General features: G+C 44.0%; 1 protein-coding gene across 1 annotated transcript in view; it reads left to right on the forward strand.

Moving 5' to 3' along the window:
* Positions 1 to 18,404, forward strand: part of LOC123952603 (ras and EF-hand domain-containing protein-like) — a 166,355-nt gene extending 147,951 nt beyond the window's left edge. The window contains 5 exon segments of the mRNA XM_046021858.1: positions 1,060 to 1,141; positions 2,367 to 2,481; positions 5,925 to 6,044; positions 8,695 to 8,770; positions 17,999 to 18,404. Of these exon segments, the coding sequence (XP_045877814.1) occupies positions 1,060 to 1,141; positions 2,367 to 2,481; positions 5,925 to 6,044; positions 8,695 to 8,745 (368 nt within the window). The 3' untranslated portion in view covers positions 8,746 to 8,770; positions 17,999 to 18,404.
* The last annotated feature ends 570 nt before the right edge of the window (positions 18,405 to 18,974 follow it).

Consider the following 18,974-nt stretch of genomic DNA (forward strand, 5'->3'; position numbering starts at 1 on the left):
AATTTAGGAAAAGAAGACTGACAAAGGACAGAGGTATCCACTTAGCCAGGCAGAGCAGCCAGACCAAACTTAGAGCCAGAGATGACAGATTCATTTATTCAGCAGACATTTCCTGAGTTCTCCTAGGAGCACGATACTACTGTAAGTGCTAAGGACACAAAACAAACAGAGGCAACTAAATCCCAGGCTGCAGGAAAATTCACCCCAAAGGACAGCAATGGGTGAAAAAAAGATGAAGTTTGGAGAGAGGTGCAGTTTTACACAGGGTGACCAGGGAAAGCTTTTCTGGTAAGCTGTCACTTGGCAAAGTGACATTGTTGATGCAAAATCATAGCCAGGTCTATGATCACTTCCCCTCCTTTACAGCGGAATACATGAGTAAGCAGTTCTGAGAACAAGAGAGGAAGTGTCCTGATTTCCCAAATTTGCATACTAATCAGTAGAAGGAGTTGAAGGTTTGCAAATTATCATTAACCTTTCTTCTTTATCTAAAGAGTTCTTATTTTGATGATGAGAAATATTAGAACAGATTGATTATACCCTCTTCATAGTGGGCGTCTTTGTAAATTCATGGTTCTCCATCATACCCCTGAAGGTAACAAATCTGCAAGTTCACTTTGATTTGGTTCCTGAAAAGACCACCGTGTTTTGTTCGGTTGCTCAAGAGCATGGTGTATATGCACACCTCCCACGTATCCACATACAGATACATGCACACATACACACGTCCACATGCACACAAGCACACACACATAAACAGGCAGAGACATACCGACTTCATGTAATCACACGGACAAACAGAATGTAGATTTTCCTTTTGTCTGCAGCCGAAAGCCTTCCCCAGCTCAGCCAACCTGCAGAGGGTGCCTCCACGCACATGTGTGTTCTGACTTGTAATAGTGTTTGAAGATCGCTCTCCTTGAAGGCTACATTCATCCCTCTCTACCTCATTGACCTTTGGCTTATTGGCTTTTGTCTTATCTACAGAGGGCTTGAGAGTCTAAACCAGTGAAATTGTTTACATCATGGTCCCCACGTTGTCTTGTAATTCCCTTTCAGGAGTCGATTTTCAGATGAAAACTCTCCTTGTGGACGGAGAGCGCACAGTCCTGCAGCTCTGGGATACGGCTGGTCAGGAGAGGCAAGTGCTTCCAACTGCGCTGTGGGCTCACCTTCGGTCTGCATGGACGAGCCTTGTGGGACACTTGGTGGTTTTTGATGCTTATAATCCTATAATTATAATACACTGTTTACATAGTGCATTAGGATATTGGGAATGTTTGCATGTCCCCACATTCTTTCCTCCTTCATTTACCTGTCAGTTGTGTGTAGGAGTCTTCAGACTTCCTCTTAGCCGCTGTTCCGTTGGGAAAAGGAGAGTGCCCTTTCCGAAGGAGAGAACGTAGGCGAGGCAGCACTCCTGGAATGCAGTGTCGGTGTGAGGAGGCACTTAGCCAGGCTCAATAAAAGACCGAAAGGGGAATCTGTCAGCTCCCCTCCATTCAAGGGCAGAGGCACCAACTAAGTAGAAGACTCGTGTCTGGTGACCTTGCCTTCTCCTGCATGCATTGCCGATGACCAGAAAGATCAAGTGCCTTACTCTTCGGAAATAGCATCTCCCCACTTGCTCAGCTAGCGAGTATGGGCTGCGTACCCACATGTGCCCGTACCAGGCACCATTTAGGCTCCAAAGATTCAACAGGAAACAGACACAAATCCACAAAAGCTGCTTGCAGGGAGCTCGCATTCTCTAGGACACTGAGACTTTCAATATTTAAAAAACATTTGTAGTCGACATGGCCTTTTTAAAGATGCTATCAAGTGTTGCAGTTGGTTTAGAGTTGGGACACGCATGCAGGGGTGTGCTCTTGCGCTAGTGAACCGGCCCACGTGCCGTGTGTGTAAAGCTGGCATGCTGTGGCACTCCGCATCGTTAGGCCCTCTTCCATGCCCCCCCCCCCAGTAACCCCTCCCCACCCCTCCAGACCACAGTTTTCTCTCTCGGGCCTCTCCTTCCCTCCTTCCCTGTGTTCCACACATGGGTTTGGGAGCTTGTTGCAGGGGCTGAAATTTTTAGAAATTATACTCTCAGCCTTGTCCTGGTTATACTTTGGGTTTATAGATATTTTTGGAGAAATTGTTTGGCTCTTGTAGCTCATACCCCAAATTATTCTGTTACCCTCCACTGAGTCGTTCCAGCCCTCAGAGGTGGCTCTGTCCCAGTGCAAGATTGCCATGAGATTCTTCTAAATGGAGGCTTATCTTAGAAAACGAGAAAAAAGTGAGAATGAAAGAGATGAAGAAGGGGTAGCACTTGACCAACAGACTGATTAGAACTGGTATTTACACGCTTTCCTCTTTGCCAGGTTTAGAAGTATCGCCAAGTCTTACTTCAGAAGAGCAGACGGCGTTCTGCTGTTGTATGATGTTACATGCGAGAAGAGCTTTCTCAATGTTCGAGAATGGGTGGACATGATCGAGGTAAGATATCAAAACACAGAAACAAACAAAAAACTACACGGGCGTCATGGGCCATCTTAGAAGACACGGTTTCTCTTCTTTGTTGATGTGCACACCATTAGAGAGCATTGCTTGGGTGTGAGAGGGGGAGTGTCTCATGGCGCTTGGCAGTATTGGTCTCTTCCTCGGTAGCTGGGCGATTTTCCCCAGAGCCGTGGATACCACTGAAGGGAGCTTCTGGGAATAAGACTTCTGGTTTTCTTACAGATAAAATCAGAACCCCTCTGGAAGTAACTGCAAATGTGGGCAACCTGAGAAGCAGCAGCTCTTAATGCCTGGGGTGGTGTGTATGTGACTGGGTGTGTGCGGGGCCCCCATGTGTGCCAGATAGGAGCACGTGCAAGGCCCAGCTCCGTGTCCTCAACCTTATTCTGGTGGTAATTTGGTGCCCCTGAAATATCAAGGTTTTTTTTTTGTTTTTTTTTTTTAGAGTCTCAAAAATCAGAAAAGCGCTTTTTTTTTTGGTTAAATGAGATAGTGTCTTTCATCTGAGGAGCTTTCATCTCCTTTGATTTCATGGTAAATAATTTCTAGAAGTAGGAAATGATTTTGACCTCACTTAGTGTGCTGCCAACGGGTTATTAATTGACATAAAATTCAGTTCAAGCTGTGGTTCAATATACTCTCTTGGAAAAAAAAAACTAGTGGCTAATAGAATTTTTCAGTTAAGTGTATTATCTCTAATTTTTAACAGGCATTAAACAGTGCAGCGATGACTAAACAGAGAACTGATTGCTGTGTATCAACTTAGCTTCTAGAGTCTTCCATTGGGCCTATTTTATACCCTGTAAGAAAATAAAATTATATTCTCTAACTGAAGAAATGATTTGAGAAATGACAGAGAAATGTGCATTTTGTCCTAGCAAAATATCATGACCTAAAATTATTATCAATATGATGCAAGTATGTTGATGTTTATGTTGCATTTTTACTTCACAAAATTTCCACATGATATATACATCTTTGTAACCTATCTGAGGAAAGAAGTAAGAAGTGTAATGTTACTCTCATATTTTATGAGAAACCTGAGTTGGAAAAAGTGTATGACCCTGATTTGTGGTTATTTAGAGGGGAGGGGTTGAAGGGGGCCTTGGATTTCCTGAGTCAGCCCTGGTTGCTGCTGTGATAAAGAGCCAGAGTAAGCAGCAGGTTGAGAAAAGAAGCTTTGGGTGTCCAGAGTGGAGTTCCGAGGTACATTCCATGCACAGAGGAGAAGCGTCTGCTCACGGGAACAGACGGACCTCCCTGGGGTAGAACAATGAGTGAGAATAATATCATCCCAATGGACTCGTACCCACAGAAAATTTAAAATCCACAGCAAAACTTTTTATTGTGAAAATTTTTGGATGTAGTCTGCATTTTAAGACTTTGCATGATGTGCAAGGACTGGCGGCCCAAAGGCAAGGTCAGTCACAGTTTTGAAATAGCCGTTAGTGACCACTACAGCTGGTGTGCCAGGCCCCCATCATCTGCCATCATTTGCTAATCACCTAAATGTGGTAAGTGACCTTTACCGCTCTGTGGATCACCTTTCACAGGGTCTGAAAAGGACAAAAACTGTATTCAAGATGAACTCTTGAATTTGTCACGGGGAAAAATTAGATACTACTTGGCTTTTGACTTCTACCCCTGGGAAAAAAGGGCATGACAAACCTTTGCCATGGTCCTTTCTAATTGGAGGATATTCTGTGGGGACAGATTATGTGGCCACTCGAGATACAGGTGGAAACTGAGAGTGTGATTGTTGGGATAGGCCCAAGGGCTGAGGGGAATGGAATGTCAGTGGTGAATTAATAATTAATACTTTTTGATAAAAATCACTGAGTTACAAAATTGCACAGTAAAATCATGGGTAAAATTAAATGATGGCCATTTACTTACCTGTCGTGAGTAATGTATTGGTTGAATGCTTGGGTGAACGTTGAATTGAGGAGACACTTGAGACATGAGATCTCTAACTGACTTTTTCACATTCCAGAGTATTTTTGGAGTCCCTCCTTTGTGCAGGTTCCAGAGCCTGGAATACGCCCACAGTAGGGGAGCTTGTATCCAAATAGGGGAAACATAATAAGCAACAAACAAGTAAATAAAATAAATGGAATGATAGAGAATGATAAATATTGTGGACACAAGAAGGCAGAGGAAAGGACCTGATGGTGTGATCAGGGCAGTCTCCCTGGAAGGTGCTGTTCGAGACAAGACTGGAAGGAGTTGCCCATATTTACTGACATAACTTAGGGAAGTCAATTAGATGCTTGCTTGGGTTCTTGGCTCACTTAAGTGAGTATTTGTTGAGCGGCTTCCAAAGTTGCCCCCTTGGAACCTGAACAGTTTGCAGAAGAACACAGTTAATGAACACATCGATGGACAGGGCACCTAGTTTAAGGGACGGCCCTCCATTCCCATCTCCCTTCTACTGTTACTACACTGTGGTGTCCTTGGTCGGAGGAGAATGGTCTGAAGAGAAGGGAAATCAGATGTAATGCCATCGTTTTCAAGGCTCATTTCTTGATCCCGTGGCAGGTGTAGCACCAAACCGAAAGCACAGCTGGTACCTGGAGGCCTGGAGAGGGTCACAGTCAGGGCTGCTGCTGCTGCTCTTGTGTGGGAACCAGAATCCTGTTTTTCTGGGCCAGTCAGGCCGCTTTCTCTGTTCTCATTAGAGCCTGCTGAGGTGTGATGTGCCCTTACTAACCCCTTCATTTTACCAGTGGGAAAATGAGGCAGAAACGTGAAGCTTTTTGCCTGATTTCTGGGCCACAGCCGGTATAGCAGCCAGGTGGTGGGAGGGGTGGCCTCCGATGCAGCTCTGTTCCCCACGTTTCATGTGGACCTGTAAAGGTGGATTTGGGAGCATTAGCTTAGGTCGATTCCTTCGAATGATCGGTAGTTGACTCCTTGTAAGAAAAATGTTAACCTTTAGGACCTTCACATTTTACTTTTGTTGTGAACCGGCCTGCAGTGAGTGTGGAAGGCCCACATTCTGTTTTTATCCCGTTATGGCTGAGGGATCTTCCTGTGTGTTTTGTGCCTGAGATAATGAAGTTGACTTGTATCAGCACCGTTTGGAGTTTAAGTCACAGAAAATTGTGTGGGTGCCACAGCCAAATATAGTTCTGTGGTCATGCCCCTTGAGTTCATATTGGTTCGTATGGTGGCAGGGGTGATGGGGAGCATTTGCACCATGGCCCTGGCCTTTGCAAATTCTTGTTTAACCTCTCAGAAACTCAGTGTTTTCGCTTGGTGATGGGAAGAAGTTTGGCTCTCTGTAGAGAGATTTTGAGGCTGGAAGATATGACCTCCAGTTCATGCAGAACCCACGGGGCATTTGGAGAGTGGAAGCTGCTGTTGTCAGTGGAACTTGTTCAGTGTTTGATGAACACACAGCATTTTTCCCCTGGCAGGATGCAACCCAGGAGAGTGTTCCTATCATGTTGGTAGGAAACAAGGCTGATCTCCGTGATGCTGCCGCAGCAGAGGAGCAGAAGTGTGTCCCAGGATACTTGGGAGAAAAACTGGCCATGGTAAGGGTGAAAGTGGGGCTGTTGGAATAGACGTAGCCATTCGTGAGCTTTGCAGTTGGCGACCCTTCACTCCTGTCTACGTTCCCTTAACAAGGTTCTTTGACAGCCCTTCACCCCTTTCGATGGGACTACTGGCCTTCTTACTCAGGCAGAACTCCCAATGTCCCGCTGCCCTTATTTTTTTATTTTTATTTTATTTTTTAAAATTTATTTATTTGAGAGTGAGAGAGAAAGAGCAAGCATGAGTATGAGCGGGGGTGGGGAGTGGAGGGGCAGAAGGAGAGGGAGAAACAGGCTCCCCACTGAATAGGGAGCCTGACATAGGGCTTAATCCCAGGACCTGAGTAAAGGCAAACACTTAACTGACTACACCACCCAGGTGTCCTCCTGACCCCCCACCCTCGCCACACACACTTTAATGAATGTTAAGTAATTGTACCAAGGATTAAACCTCTCATGGAGGTAAAATGATCACTTGGGCCATTTTCCCCATTGAAGAACGTTGACAAGTGAACCAGAAGTATCCTGCCTTCCTCCTCACTCTCGGCCAGTTCCTGGACTCCTCCTAGTTCTGGAATCCACGTCAAGGAAAAAAATGGGTGTCCTGTTTAGAAAACATGGTTTAGTTCCAGAAGGTTACTATGCCAAAGGGCAGTGTGTTACCTGGCTGAAAGAGAATTTGGAAAGTTGTTTTTTTTTTCTCTAAGATTTGTGCTTAGTTGAATAGTCTAAAATTATTTTTGGTTGTGCGCGTGTATAGAACGTGAGGCTCATTTCGATCCAGTTTATTACGGGGGGCAGCATTTATCTCCCGCTATTACCAGTGTGTGAAGCTGCTTCAGGGCCCCCTTAGGACCTGTCTTTCCCAAACAAGGCATCAGAGGCACCTGTGGGTGGCTAAGTCCACGCCATTGCAGTCTGATTTGATACGGCTGCCTCTGTGGTCTGCTTCAGCCCATGGACAGCCTGTGCTGTAGTATGGCACATGGGCTATAAAAACAAGGGTCAATGCCACTGTTTTAAATTGGAAAATCTTTCTTGTTTTAAGTTTTAAAACTATGAACCAAACATGCTAAACATCAGAGCTAGGCAGTGAAGCACAGAAGAGATTCATTCAACACGTTTAATCATGTGCACTTGATCATGTGTGGAGGGAAGACTGGAGCACACAACAGACAGTCCGTGTCTTCATGTAGTTCATTTCTGGGGGATACATGGAAAATGTATGTAATCCACGTGCAACATTGTCCCGCAAGCCCCCTTAGAGAGCATGTGATTCCCCACCACTGCCAAGTTTATCCCCTCCTCATGATTTCAGAGTTCCCAAGGTTTGCTCACTTTTGCATCTTGTGACCCCTACCCTCCTATAGCCTCGGAGAGACCCTCCATATGAACCCATAACATCCTAGCCATAAAACTTGGAAACAGCGCTACACATTTCCACTAGAAATTCATTCACATTCATTGTAGAATTTTTATAGATTTTCTGTGGAATTTTTACAGATTTTCCCCAGGCTCATGGGTAAAGGTCCCACTGTGGACTCTTACTCCCTCCTTTGTTCTCTCTCTCCATGCTCCAGAGCAGCCATGACATCCTCCCCTTATCCCACACAGAATTGTGTCACCTACACCCAGGCCCAAGGCCCCTACAATTCTCCTTCCTGAAAGGACATTGTCTCCAGGCAAAGATGCACCAAAATACCTTCATCAGTTACAATTGTGGCAAGTGCAGCACAGAGAAAACACAGAGGGCTGTGAGGTTCCTAATAGCAAGACCTGACAGGGACATGCCAGGCTCAGACCAACACTGAAACTTGATTTCATGGGAGGATTATGGAAAAATTCAAAAAGTAAGTAGGAGTCAGCCTGGAGAAGGGGGTTGATGGGCATAACCCAGGTAATGGGAACAGCAGGTGCAAGGATCATGAGGTAAGGGGGAATTTGGAACATTGGAGAAACAGAGGGAAGATTAGAGTAATCAGAGAGTGAGAGAGGAGGGTGGTGGGTAAAGCTAGGAGTTGGGCCGGGACTACATGGACGCGAGGTCTTATCAGCCGTGGGGAACCATCTGAGCATTACTTGAAGAGGAATGGGAAACACTGAAAGGTGTGAAGCCGGAGAGTGATATGATCAGTGGTCATACCCATAACCACTGGGAGATAGAATAATAGAGCCCTAGACAGCGTCCATTGGGTTTAACAACACGGAGGTTGCTGAATCTTGAAGGCAAAGATGATAGTGTGAAGGGATGCAAGTTAGCTGCCGGCCCAAAGGAGACATACTTTTGATGGACTTGTAATTCGTGAGTGGTTACCTTAAGCTACCATTTTTACCTCTCTCATATTATCCGATAGAGAACGTTTGTAGCAACTGGTGGGACCGTGGAGAATAAGAACCTTAAAACATGAAATGGTGTATTGTGCTTGCTTTTAAGGCAAAATAAAAAGTCCCCTGACTCGGAGCTGTTGTGTCTGGAATAACTAGACCCAAATTCACTATTTTTAAAGTATCAAAACCATGAATCCTATTTCTTAGCTGTTAGAATACTCAACAGGACAATATGTTTATTTTATTCGTTGGTTTCAAAAGCTGAAATTCCAGGAGCCTTAAGTAAAGGCTTCATTTAATTGTGTTTATTACTTTTCTACAGACTATGGGGCATTATTCTGTGAAACCAGCGCCAAAGACGGCTCAAATATAGTGGAAGCTGTTCTCCATCTTGCTCGGTAAAATGTTGTCTTATATTTGGAAAACTGAACGCAGGATTGTATTTTCACGTAGTTGGTGCATATGCCCAATTTTTGGACCGTAATGTGAATATACATTGGAAAACACTGTCTCGTATTTCAGTGGTGGTTAGAGAAACAATTGAACACGGATTTTAGAAAAACTGGTAGTGCTGCTTATTCACTGTGAACGTTGGCAAAGTACCTTTACTGCCAAACAAAGCAGGTGCATCTGAGGTGTCGCTGACATTTCTGCAAAATGTCACCGCAAAGCTAATAGTTGACTTGTATGAATCATTTCCAGGAACCAGATTTTAAACACAAGAGACTATTATGAAATTAGCTACCTATTATGACATTTTCTGGGATAAAGGAGAAAAAAAAGCAACTCAACTAAGCAAATTGTGTATCATGCTAGTTGGAAGCACTGTATTAAAATAATTACACAGGTAATTATTAAGCTCAGGCAGTGGTGTTAATAATAAATAACATTTTGGGATGTGGATTAGAATGAAAATTACATCCTTGAGGAACTTGGATATAAATGTGAGTGTTTTTTAATCCTTAGAGTAAATTTGAATTTTAAGAAATAACAACATTATCTTTTAGATTTATGTCTTCTGCCTGGTTTTCTGTCACAAATGAAGAGATGATTCTTTACTGTCCTGAAGAGATTAAATATCCAAAAGAAAAAAGAAAGGAAAAAAAGAAAAGAAAATGAGCATGAACAAAATCAGGCCAGTGATCTTTAATTGCTGATGAAGCGAAGCCATAATTTGGAGTGTGTAGTTTTTTTTCTGATCAGATGTGAAATTTTATAAGAATCTTAGCTTTAGTATGATAGATGGCTTCTTCTGCTCCTATCCAGTGACAAGTAAAACACATCGCAGTGTTCCAGTGCTGCTTTTCTATTGATGACTCGGTGTTGATAATGCTTACCAGCTGCTTAGACTGGGGCCTTGGGCAGGATCCTTGCCCTCACTTGAGAAAAGCAGGAAATGGGCCCCAGGACTGTAAGTGGTCTGCTTGGCATTAGTCTGTGGCAGGCCTTGGCAGATACCCTGGGCTTGAACTGAGTCTTTGAAAGTTATCTCCTTGGATATCAGTCTGAGAGAGAGCCACCTGTCTGCACCATGCTGGAAATCATCTTTGTGTGAAGCAAAGACAGTGGTAACTCTGAGTGTGACCCAGATCGGGTGGAAGAAAGGCAAACATTTAAGCCTGTGTAGATTCAAGGGAATGATATGGTTTTCTGCCTGTGATTAATAGGAGAATCATGGCTCATACCACATTTGTCAAACAAGAGCCCAGGTAAAATTAAGCTGGGTGAAATAATGGAGTCCATGTACCTGTGGGTGTGAAGGGGCCGCTGACCAAGGAAGGCTCATTCAGTGCAGGCGGTGGGGGCGGGGCGGAGGGGGGGGACTGGGTGAGATGCACTGACGGTGGACTCACTGCTGAACTGGTAGGTGTTGGTCCTTTCTCAGGTGTTCGTGCTGGCGCTTCGCTACAACATATGCGGGGATTCCTGGGTGGAAGTGCTCTGCTTGCTGGGCTAGGTGGGTTTTGGGGAGGACCTGCAGGTCTTTAGAGCACCACTGGGCCCAAAGCTGCACCACAGCAGGCAGGAATGGGGCCCCCTAGCATTGACGGCGGGGTGCTGACCTGTTGCTGGGCCCAGCAGAGAAGGATGCTGTGTGCAGGCCTCCTGTCAGGCTCTGGCCCCGCTTAATGGAGGACCACAGTGCAGGAGGCTCAAAGTACGGTCTTAAATCTCCTCTCAAACAGCTGTGGAGTCGGACGAGTCCCTCCTCCCTCTTGGCATCTCTCGTCTGTAAAATGAGGGATGGGGCTGGAGAAGCGACCCCAAAGGTCCTCTCTGATTCTGCCAGTCTGTAGTTCTACACAGAACCGCCGGTATGCCACGGAATACCGATCGCTACTTCCTGCTGAGTTCATTGTCTTACAGGAACATATTACAGTTAAAGTGACTCCAGATTGCTGCGGTCACACCCAGATTGCAGCATCGATGCTCTTTATTGTATCACGATGGTGGGCGAGGCTGTGAGCCGCCTGTGCTTTCTCTGCAGCCACCACACAGCCTCGTGCTTTCTTACCCGGCACACCTGTGCGCAGAGGCCTTTTGATCACGAGGTCCCTCCTTGGGAATCACTCACCAGGGAGTTATTTTATTGTTGTTGTTGCATTATGGCCTGGTGTGAGGTCCCTGGTTTCATTATGTTAGCAATGTGTTAAATATGAAAATTATAAATAAAGCAAATATTTAAAAATTTTAATTTGCCTTATATCCTGCCTTCAGATTTGCTTATTAAAGTGCCTAAGTCTTACATGGAAGTGGTAGATTTGCCACTGGTTAAATGATCGTTTTTATAGTTTTACATCCTGAGGCACCTGGGTGGCTCAGTCTGCTGAGGGTCTCCCTTCAGCTCAGGTCATGATCCAGGAGTCCTGGGGATCGAGTCCCACATGGAGTTCCCTACTTAGTGGGGAGTCTGCTTCTCCCTCTCCCCACTGTTCACGCTCTCTCTCTTGCTATCTCTCTCTCTCAGATCCATAAAAAAAATCATCTAAAAAAAGGTTTTACATCCTTTAGAAAGTTACATATAATGTAAAATATGTTACATTCTCAATTTAGATCTTGCAGGACAGTTACCATCATGGCCGCTTTCATGCTGCCTCATGTCATAAAACTGAGCTAGAGGAGTTTATGGATTTGCACTGTCTGAAACAGAATTCTGTTTTGAGGGGAGGCCATGAATGTTTGGTTAACACTCTGAACTACTAGTATGGCTTTTTTCTGGAAACCTCTCAATCCCAGGAAAAGTGTTTCCTAGAAATGCAGTTTCCTCCCAATGCTGACAGGACATTTATCACAATCATTGTCCATTGGCAAGTGAACTTGCCAGCACCAAAACCACAAGCATTGTACATTTTGAAGTAGATTCAAGTTCCAAAGTGTTTAATTGATCAATGGTCTGAGATTTGAAAGGAAAAAAAAAAACACAAAGAGTGCTCAGGCTGATATTTCCATTCAGCCCAGGAGCTGAGCCTGTTGGGAGGAAATCTGCCGATGAGACAGAGTCACCTTACATGCAGTTGTCAAGCATGTGGTAGTTTTTATGAGAGAGTGTAGTTTTCCCAGGCTTACACCTATTGTAGGTGTTTGTAATATCTGTCTGATTTCCTTGAACTGGGAGGGACATGCCTATACTTATGGTGGATTAGAGAAACCAAAGGCCAGATGGACCATGTGGGTACGTATTTTTCCTCCCTAATACTCGCTTTCAGGTTCAATAAAATGTCTGCATTATTGTGAGCACTCAGTCTGTGGAGGCCCCGTACATGGTTCAGTACTGGTATTGAGGAAATAAATATTTGCAGGACATGCAGTGTAATGAGAGGGGAAAAAGAGAGAGAGAGAGAAAACATTTGACCAGACAGTCAGATGCTTGTAGTTGATAGAAGCTATTGGACCGCCTAGAAGGGAGAGATGTGAGTTGTCTTGTGAAGGCGCTATGATTAGTATACCCATTGCACAGATAAAAAAGTGGAGGACTAGTGGGCATCCTTGTTGTGTTCCTGATCTCAACGGGAAGGCTGCAAGCTTTTTCCAATTGAGGATGATATTTGCTGTGGGTCTTTCATAGATAGATTTTATGAAGTTCAGGAATGTTCCCTCTATCCCTATACTTTGAAGCGTTTTCATCAGGAACAGATGCTGGATTTTGTCAAATGCTTTTTCTGCATCAATTGAGAGGACCATGTGGTTCTTCTCTCTTCTCTTATTGATTTGTTCTATCACATTGATTGATTTGCGAATGTTGAACCAACCTTGCAACCCAGGAATGAATCCCACCTGGTCATGGTGGATAATCTTTTTAATGTGCTGCTGGATCCTGTTTGCTAGGATCTTGTTGAGAGTCTTTGCATCCATATTCATCAGTGATATTGGTCTGAAATTCTCCTTTTGCCCACTCTCACCACTCTTGTTCAACATAATATTAGAAGTTCTAGCAACGGCAATCAGACAACAAAGAGGAATAAAAGGTATCTAAATTGGCAAGGAAGAAGTCAAACTCTCTCTCTTCTCAGATGACATGATTCTTTATATGGAAAACCCCAAAGACTCCACCCCCAAAATACTAGAACTCATACAGCAATTCAGTAAAATGGCAGGATACAAAGTCAATGTACAGAAATCAGTGGCTTTCTTATACACGAACAATGAAAATACAGAAAGGGAAATTAGAGAATCAATTCCATTTACTATAGCACCAAGAACCATAAGATACCTGGGAATAAACCTAACCAAAGAGGTAAAGGACCTGTACTCGAGGAACTACAGAACACTCATGAAAGAAATTGAAGAAGACACAAAAAGATGGAAGACTGTTCCATGCTCTTGGATTGGAAGAATAAACATTGTTAAAATGTCTATACTGCCTAGAGCAATCTATACTTTTAATGCCATTCCGATCAAAATTCCACCAGTATTTTTCAAAGAGCTGGAGCAAATAATCCTAAAATTTGTATGGAATCAGAAGACACCCCGAATTGCTAAGGAAATGTTGAAAAACAAAAACAAAACTGGCGGCATCACGTTACCTGATTTCAAGCTTTACTACAAAGCTGTGATCACCAAGACAGCGTGGTACTGGCATAAAAACAGACACATAGACCAGTGGAACAGAGTGGAGAGCCCAGATATGGACCCTCAACTCTATGGTGAAATAATCTTCGACAAAATTGGAAAAAATATTCAATGGAAAAAAGACAGTCTCTTCAATAAATGGTGCTGGGAAAACTGGACAACAATATGTAGAAGAATGAAACTCGACCATTCTCTTACACCGTACACAAAGATAAACTCGAAATGGATAAAAGACCTCAATGTGAGACAGGAATCTATCAGAATCCTAGAGGAGAACATAGGCAGTAACCTCTTCGATATCAGCCACAGCAACTTCTTTCAAGATATGTCTCCAAAGGCCAAGGAAACAAAAGTGAAAATGAACTTTTGGGACTTCATCAAGATCAAAAGCTTCTGCACAGCAAAGGAAACAGTCAACAAAAAAAAAAGGCAACCCACAGAATGGGAAAAGATATTTGCAAATGACAGTACAGACAAAAGGTTGATATCCAGGATCTATAAAGAACCCCTCAAACTCAACACACACAAAACAGATAATCATATCAAAAAAAGGGCAGAAGATATGAACAGACACTTCTCCAGTGAAGACATACAAATGGCTATCAGACACATGAAAAAATGCTCATCATCACTAGCCATCAGGGAGATTCAAATTAAAACCACATTGAGATACCACCTGATACCAGTTAGAATGGCCAAAATTAGCAAGACAGGAAACAACGTGTGTTGGAGAGGATGTGGAGAAAGGGGAACCCTCTTCCACTGTTGGTGGGAATGCAAGTTAGTGCAGCCACTTTGGAGAACAGTGTGGAGATTCCTGGAGAAATTAAGAATAGAGCTTCCCCATGTTGCTTCTCCATGTCCTCATATCAGGGAGATCATATGATAGTTGTCTTTCTCCGATTGACTTATTTCACTAAGCAACATGGGGGGGTAGGGGGATAGGAGAAGAATAAATGAAACAAGATGGGATTGGGAGGGAGACAAACCATAAATGACTCTTAATCTCACAAAACAAACTGGGGGTTGCTGGGGGGAGGTGGGATTGGGAGAGGGGGAGCGGGCTATGGACATTGGGGAGGGGAGGCGAACCATAAGAGACTATGGACTCTGAAAAACAACCTGAGGGTTTTGAAGGGTCAGGGGTGGGAGGTTGGGGGAACAGGTGGTGGGTGATGGGGAGGGCACGTTTTGCATGGAGCACTGGGTGTTGTGCAAAAAGAATGAATACTGTTACGCTGAAAAAAAAAATAAATAAATATTGTCACCGGTAAAAAAAAAAAAAAAAAAAGAATAGAGCTTCCCTATGACTCTAATTGCACTGCTGGGTATTTACCCCAAAGATACAGATGTAGTGAAAAGAAGGGCCATCTGTATCCCAATGTTTATTGCAGCAATGGCTACGGTCGCCAAAGTGTGGAAAGAACCAAGATGCCCTTCAATGGATGAATGGATAAGGAAGATGTGGTCCATATACACAATGGAGTATTATGTCTCCATCAGAAAGGATGAATACCCAACTTTTGTAGCAACATGGACGGGACTGGAAGAAATTATGCTGAGCGAAATAAGTCAAGCAGAGAGAGTCAAGTATCATATGGTCTCACTTATTTGTGGAGCATAACAAATAACATGGAGGACATGGGGAGATGGAGAGGAGAGGGAGTTGAGGGAAACTGGAAGGGGAGATGAACCATGAGAGACTATGGACTCTGAAAAACAACCAGAGGGTTTTGAAGGGGCGGTGGGGTGGGAGGTTGAAGATCCAGGTGGTGGGTAATAGGGAGGGCACGTACTGCATGGAGCACTGAGTGTGATGCCAAAACAATGAACACTGTTATGCTGTAAATAAACAAACAAAAAAAAAAAGTGGAGGACTAGAACGCTTAATCAGCCTGCGCAAAGTGACACAGCTACTAAGTGGCAACATTAGGGCTTGTTGCCACCACCCTGGTGCATCAGATGGTTGCTTCCCTGTTGGCAATCTCAGGATTGCATTCCACATTCTCGTCTTCTTTACTCTCTCTCTTCCTAATGTCGTCCATCCCCAGGGCTTCTAGAACTGTCTCTAGCTGGCGACTTTTCCAATTTCTATATTTTTAACCTACATCTCTTTTTAAAATCCATAACTGTATCCCCACCCACCACCCAGAGAAAATTCCAGAGGCGTGACTGTATCCAACATGTGCAAACCCTCACAGCCTGGCCTCACCCACCTTTCTGGTTGCATCTCTTGATCTTACTTCCCAAAGGGATGATAATCTGTAGACACAGCAAACTTAATGCTAGTTGTGGCCAAGCTCTTTTATGTCTCCTTGCCTTTATGCATGCTGTTCCTTGCACCTAGAATTTCCTTTCCTCATTAAGTGAAGGCCACTTCCTGTTCTTTCAAGAGGTCCCTCCAGTGTCAAAGTGTCCACGCAGCTCCATCTTCATCTGCGGGTTTCCTTTCCCGCAGACCAGCACGACTGGTGTACCGTGCATGTGTGTTAGCAGCGGTCTCGGGACCTGGGAATGAGTTGTTTAGCCTTCTCTCTCTCCTTCAGCGCTCACTAATAGAAGGTCCCAGTGTTTGGCATAAATTGAGCATTTGTTGAATGACCGTATGTCTGAGATGATGCACTTGGAAGTTGTAGTAGGTCTCTGTTGTTGCTGTAACAAATTCCCACAAGTGTTGTTGCTTCAGCAATGCACGTGTATCACGTTCCAGTTCTGGAGGTCAGGGGTCTGAAAGGAGTCCTATGGGGTGTTCTAGGTTGGATCATGTACCTTCCTTCTTCTCCTGGGTCTTTGTTTCCTCATCTGTGAACTGAGGATAATAATGCTCACCTGTCACCTGTCAGGGATGCATGTGTGTTTGTGTTGTGTGATTGTTTATGTGCATTAAATAAGAAAAATGTGAAAACATATAGTATAGTGTTTATTAGCTGTCCTTCAGCAAGAATTAATTCCTCCCTCTTTCTTTTTTTTTTCCTTCTCCTGAGATATCTTGTTTCCAACTTAGTGTAATGGTTTTCAAAAGTTGACACATATCAGCACCTTCTGGAGTCCTGCTGACCAATTTGGCTGCCATGGACCACCTGAATGTGGCAAACCCAATTTGAGATGTGCTGTAGGTACTGAGTATGTACTAGATTTTGAAGACAGTATAAAAATCATAAAATACTTCATTATTATTTTTATTGATAAAGTGATAATATATTTGCTATATTGAGTTAAATATATTAATAAAATTAAGTTTACCTGTTTTTTACACTTTTTAATATGGCTACTAAAAAATTTAAGTTTACACATGAATTGCATTATATTTTGGTTGAACAGTGTTGCTGTACTAGGAATATGCCAGTTCTTAGTAGGTTCAGTTATCTGCTGCTCTGTAATAAACCAAAACATGGTTGCCTGAAACAGCTACCACTTTTTAGTTTCTTGAAATGACCAATCTCAGCTGGAAGTTTCCTCTACTGTTCTTACTTGGGGTGTCTCATGCATTTGCGGTCAGGTGGCCGTGGGGTAAAGCTGAGGCTGGGTGTCTGCCACCAGGGTCCTTGTCCTTCTGGCCACTCTGCTGGCCCTCTCCACTGAGGACCCCTGGAAGCTGAGAGCAACTAGGCCTTATTAATGGTTTGGAGTCCCAGCCCAACATTTCCCCTGCATTCTGTTGATCTAAGCAGTCATAGAGCCAGTATTGTCAAGGGACAGCCCGTGGTGGAAGCTCCCCAGGCTTAGTGGGGAAGGTAGGATTGTTTGGGGGCCTCCTGGGGAAGAGCTGTCACAGTCGGGAGTGCCATTCAGGGTCTGCATGTTTCACAGGCATCCCTGGGAACACACTTGGAAGGATACTATCCCTAGGAGGTTTTCACTAGTGAAAGTGAAGATCGTTTGTCATTGTAGCCTCTAGCTGTTAATTCTAAAGGAAAGTTAGGAAGAGGCAGAAGGAAGATTTTTTTCCTGGATTTTATGCATTCATCATTATCTCCATGATCCTGTATAATGAAAGAGTGGTTTTGAAGTCATCATTGCTTTTGTTAAGGTCAGCAACTACTGGTAGGCGATGGAAGCCAGGTTCCAGAGTGCTAAGGAGTGAGGTGTGCGTGTGGCAGACTGTAAAGCGTGTGAGACCACAGGAGAGAGCAGTGGTAGGATGCGTGTGTGTGTGTGTGTGTGGATGCGTGTATGTATGCATGTTCCTGTGCATGTGTGCGTGTTCCTGTGCATGTGTGTCTCGTGTGTGCCTGCCTCTCGCATGCGTGAGCATGGAGCTGTGCTCAGAGTTCAGGTGTGGTTCCAGGCCTGGCTCTGTGGCTTCTCCAGCCACGTGACCGAAGGGAAATCACTTCACCTTTCTTTGCCTTTGCTTCGCACATATAAAATGGGGCCCAACAAATTCACATGGTCCTCGCGAGAATGGTGTCCGGATGACATACAGCAAGTGCTCAGCCATCTTGTTTTTATTTCTACAGAACCATTTGTGGTTTAGTTTTGTACCTCAGTAATGCATTCTCTCTCTCTCTGTCTCTGTCTCTCTCTCTCCCTCTCTCCCCTGCCCCCTTCCCCAGGGAAGTGAAAAAAAGGACCAATGAAGATGACAGCAAATCCATTACCAATGTGACTGGGACCAGTTCCAGAAAGTCAACGCAGATGAAGAACTGTTGCAATAGTTAAATCCCAAACATCCTTGGCCTGTCAGGTCTTCAGGCCCAGAGTCCTGGGTGTCTGTGACTTGTTTGCTTCTCACAGAGGCATGTGTCCTCCAGACACGGCCAGGTGGAAGCTGACAGTGTGGGCCTCGCAACTGTGCTCTTAGATCCTTCTGGAGCCCTGGCTCTTTGCTATATTTCAGTGAATGATTGGGGCCCATGGTTGAAGGTACTTGTGTCCTTACAGAGTCTCAAAAGAGAAAATGTAAAAAATGGTAAAAAAAATCATATGCTCAGATCAAAGCTGTAGAAGAAACTTCCTGATGTAGATTCATGTGGTAGCTGACTTTGTCGATAACCTAAAACAACATTTTTCCCCCAATATCTGTTACTAGAATACTAGTAAAAAGGGATTATCATCCTCGCTTTGCTGTTAACTAACCCGGGGTCTCAGACGTGTCAGTAGCCCACAATAGATCTGTTTCCTCACCTGCAAAACAAGCAGCTTGGACTTGCAGGCCTTGGCCTCTCGGAATCTGAGCACTGTAAGGAGTGGGAAGGAGACCACGATGACCCACAGTTAATAAGGACTCTGGTTAGTCGGACTTTTTAAATATTGGGGCATTGATTTTTTTCATTTCTGAAACAACAGGATTTAATTGAGAAAAAATAATATTGTAGGCTTCAGTGGAGATGGAAAAATCTATTTTTATATACAGAGGAAAAAACATTTGTGTGACAAAAAGTTAGGAAAAAAAACAAGGTACTGACATCTCAACAAAGTCTGTGGTTTAAGTTTCATGTTAAAAATTCTAATGGAGGGGTGCCTGGGTGGCTCAGTGGATTAAGCCGCTGCCTTCGGCTCAGGTCATGATCTCAGGGTCCTGGGATCGAG

Source organism: Meles meles, chromosome 11, assembly GCF_922984935.1.
Source record: "Meles meles chromosome 11, mMelMel3.1 paternal haplotype, whole genome shotgun sequence".
NCBI classification, from domain to species: domain Eukaryota; kingdom Metazoa; phylum Chordata; class Mammalia; order Carnivora; family Mustelidae; genus Meles; species Meles meles.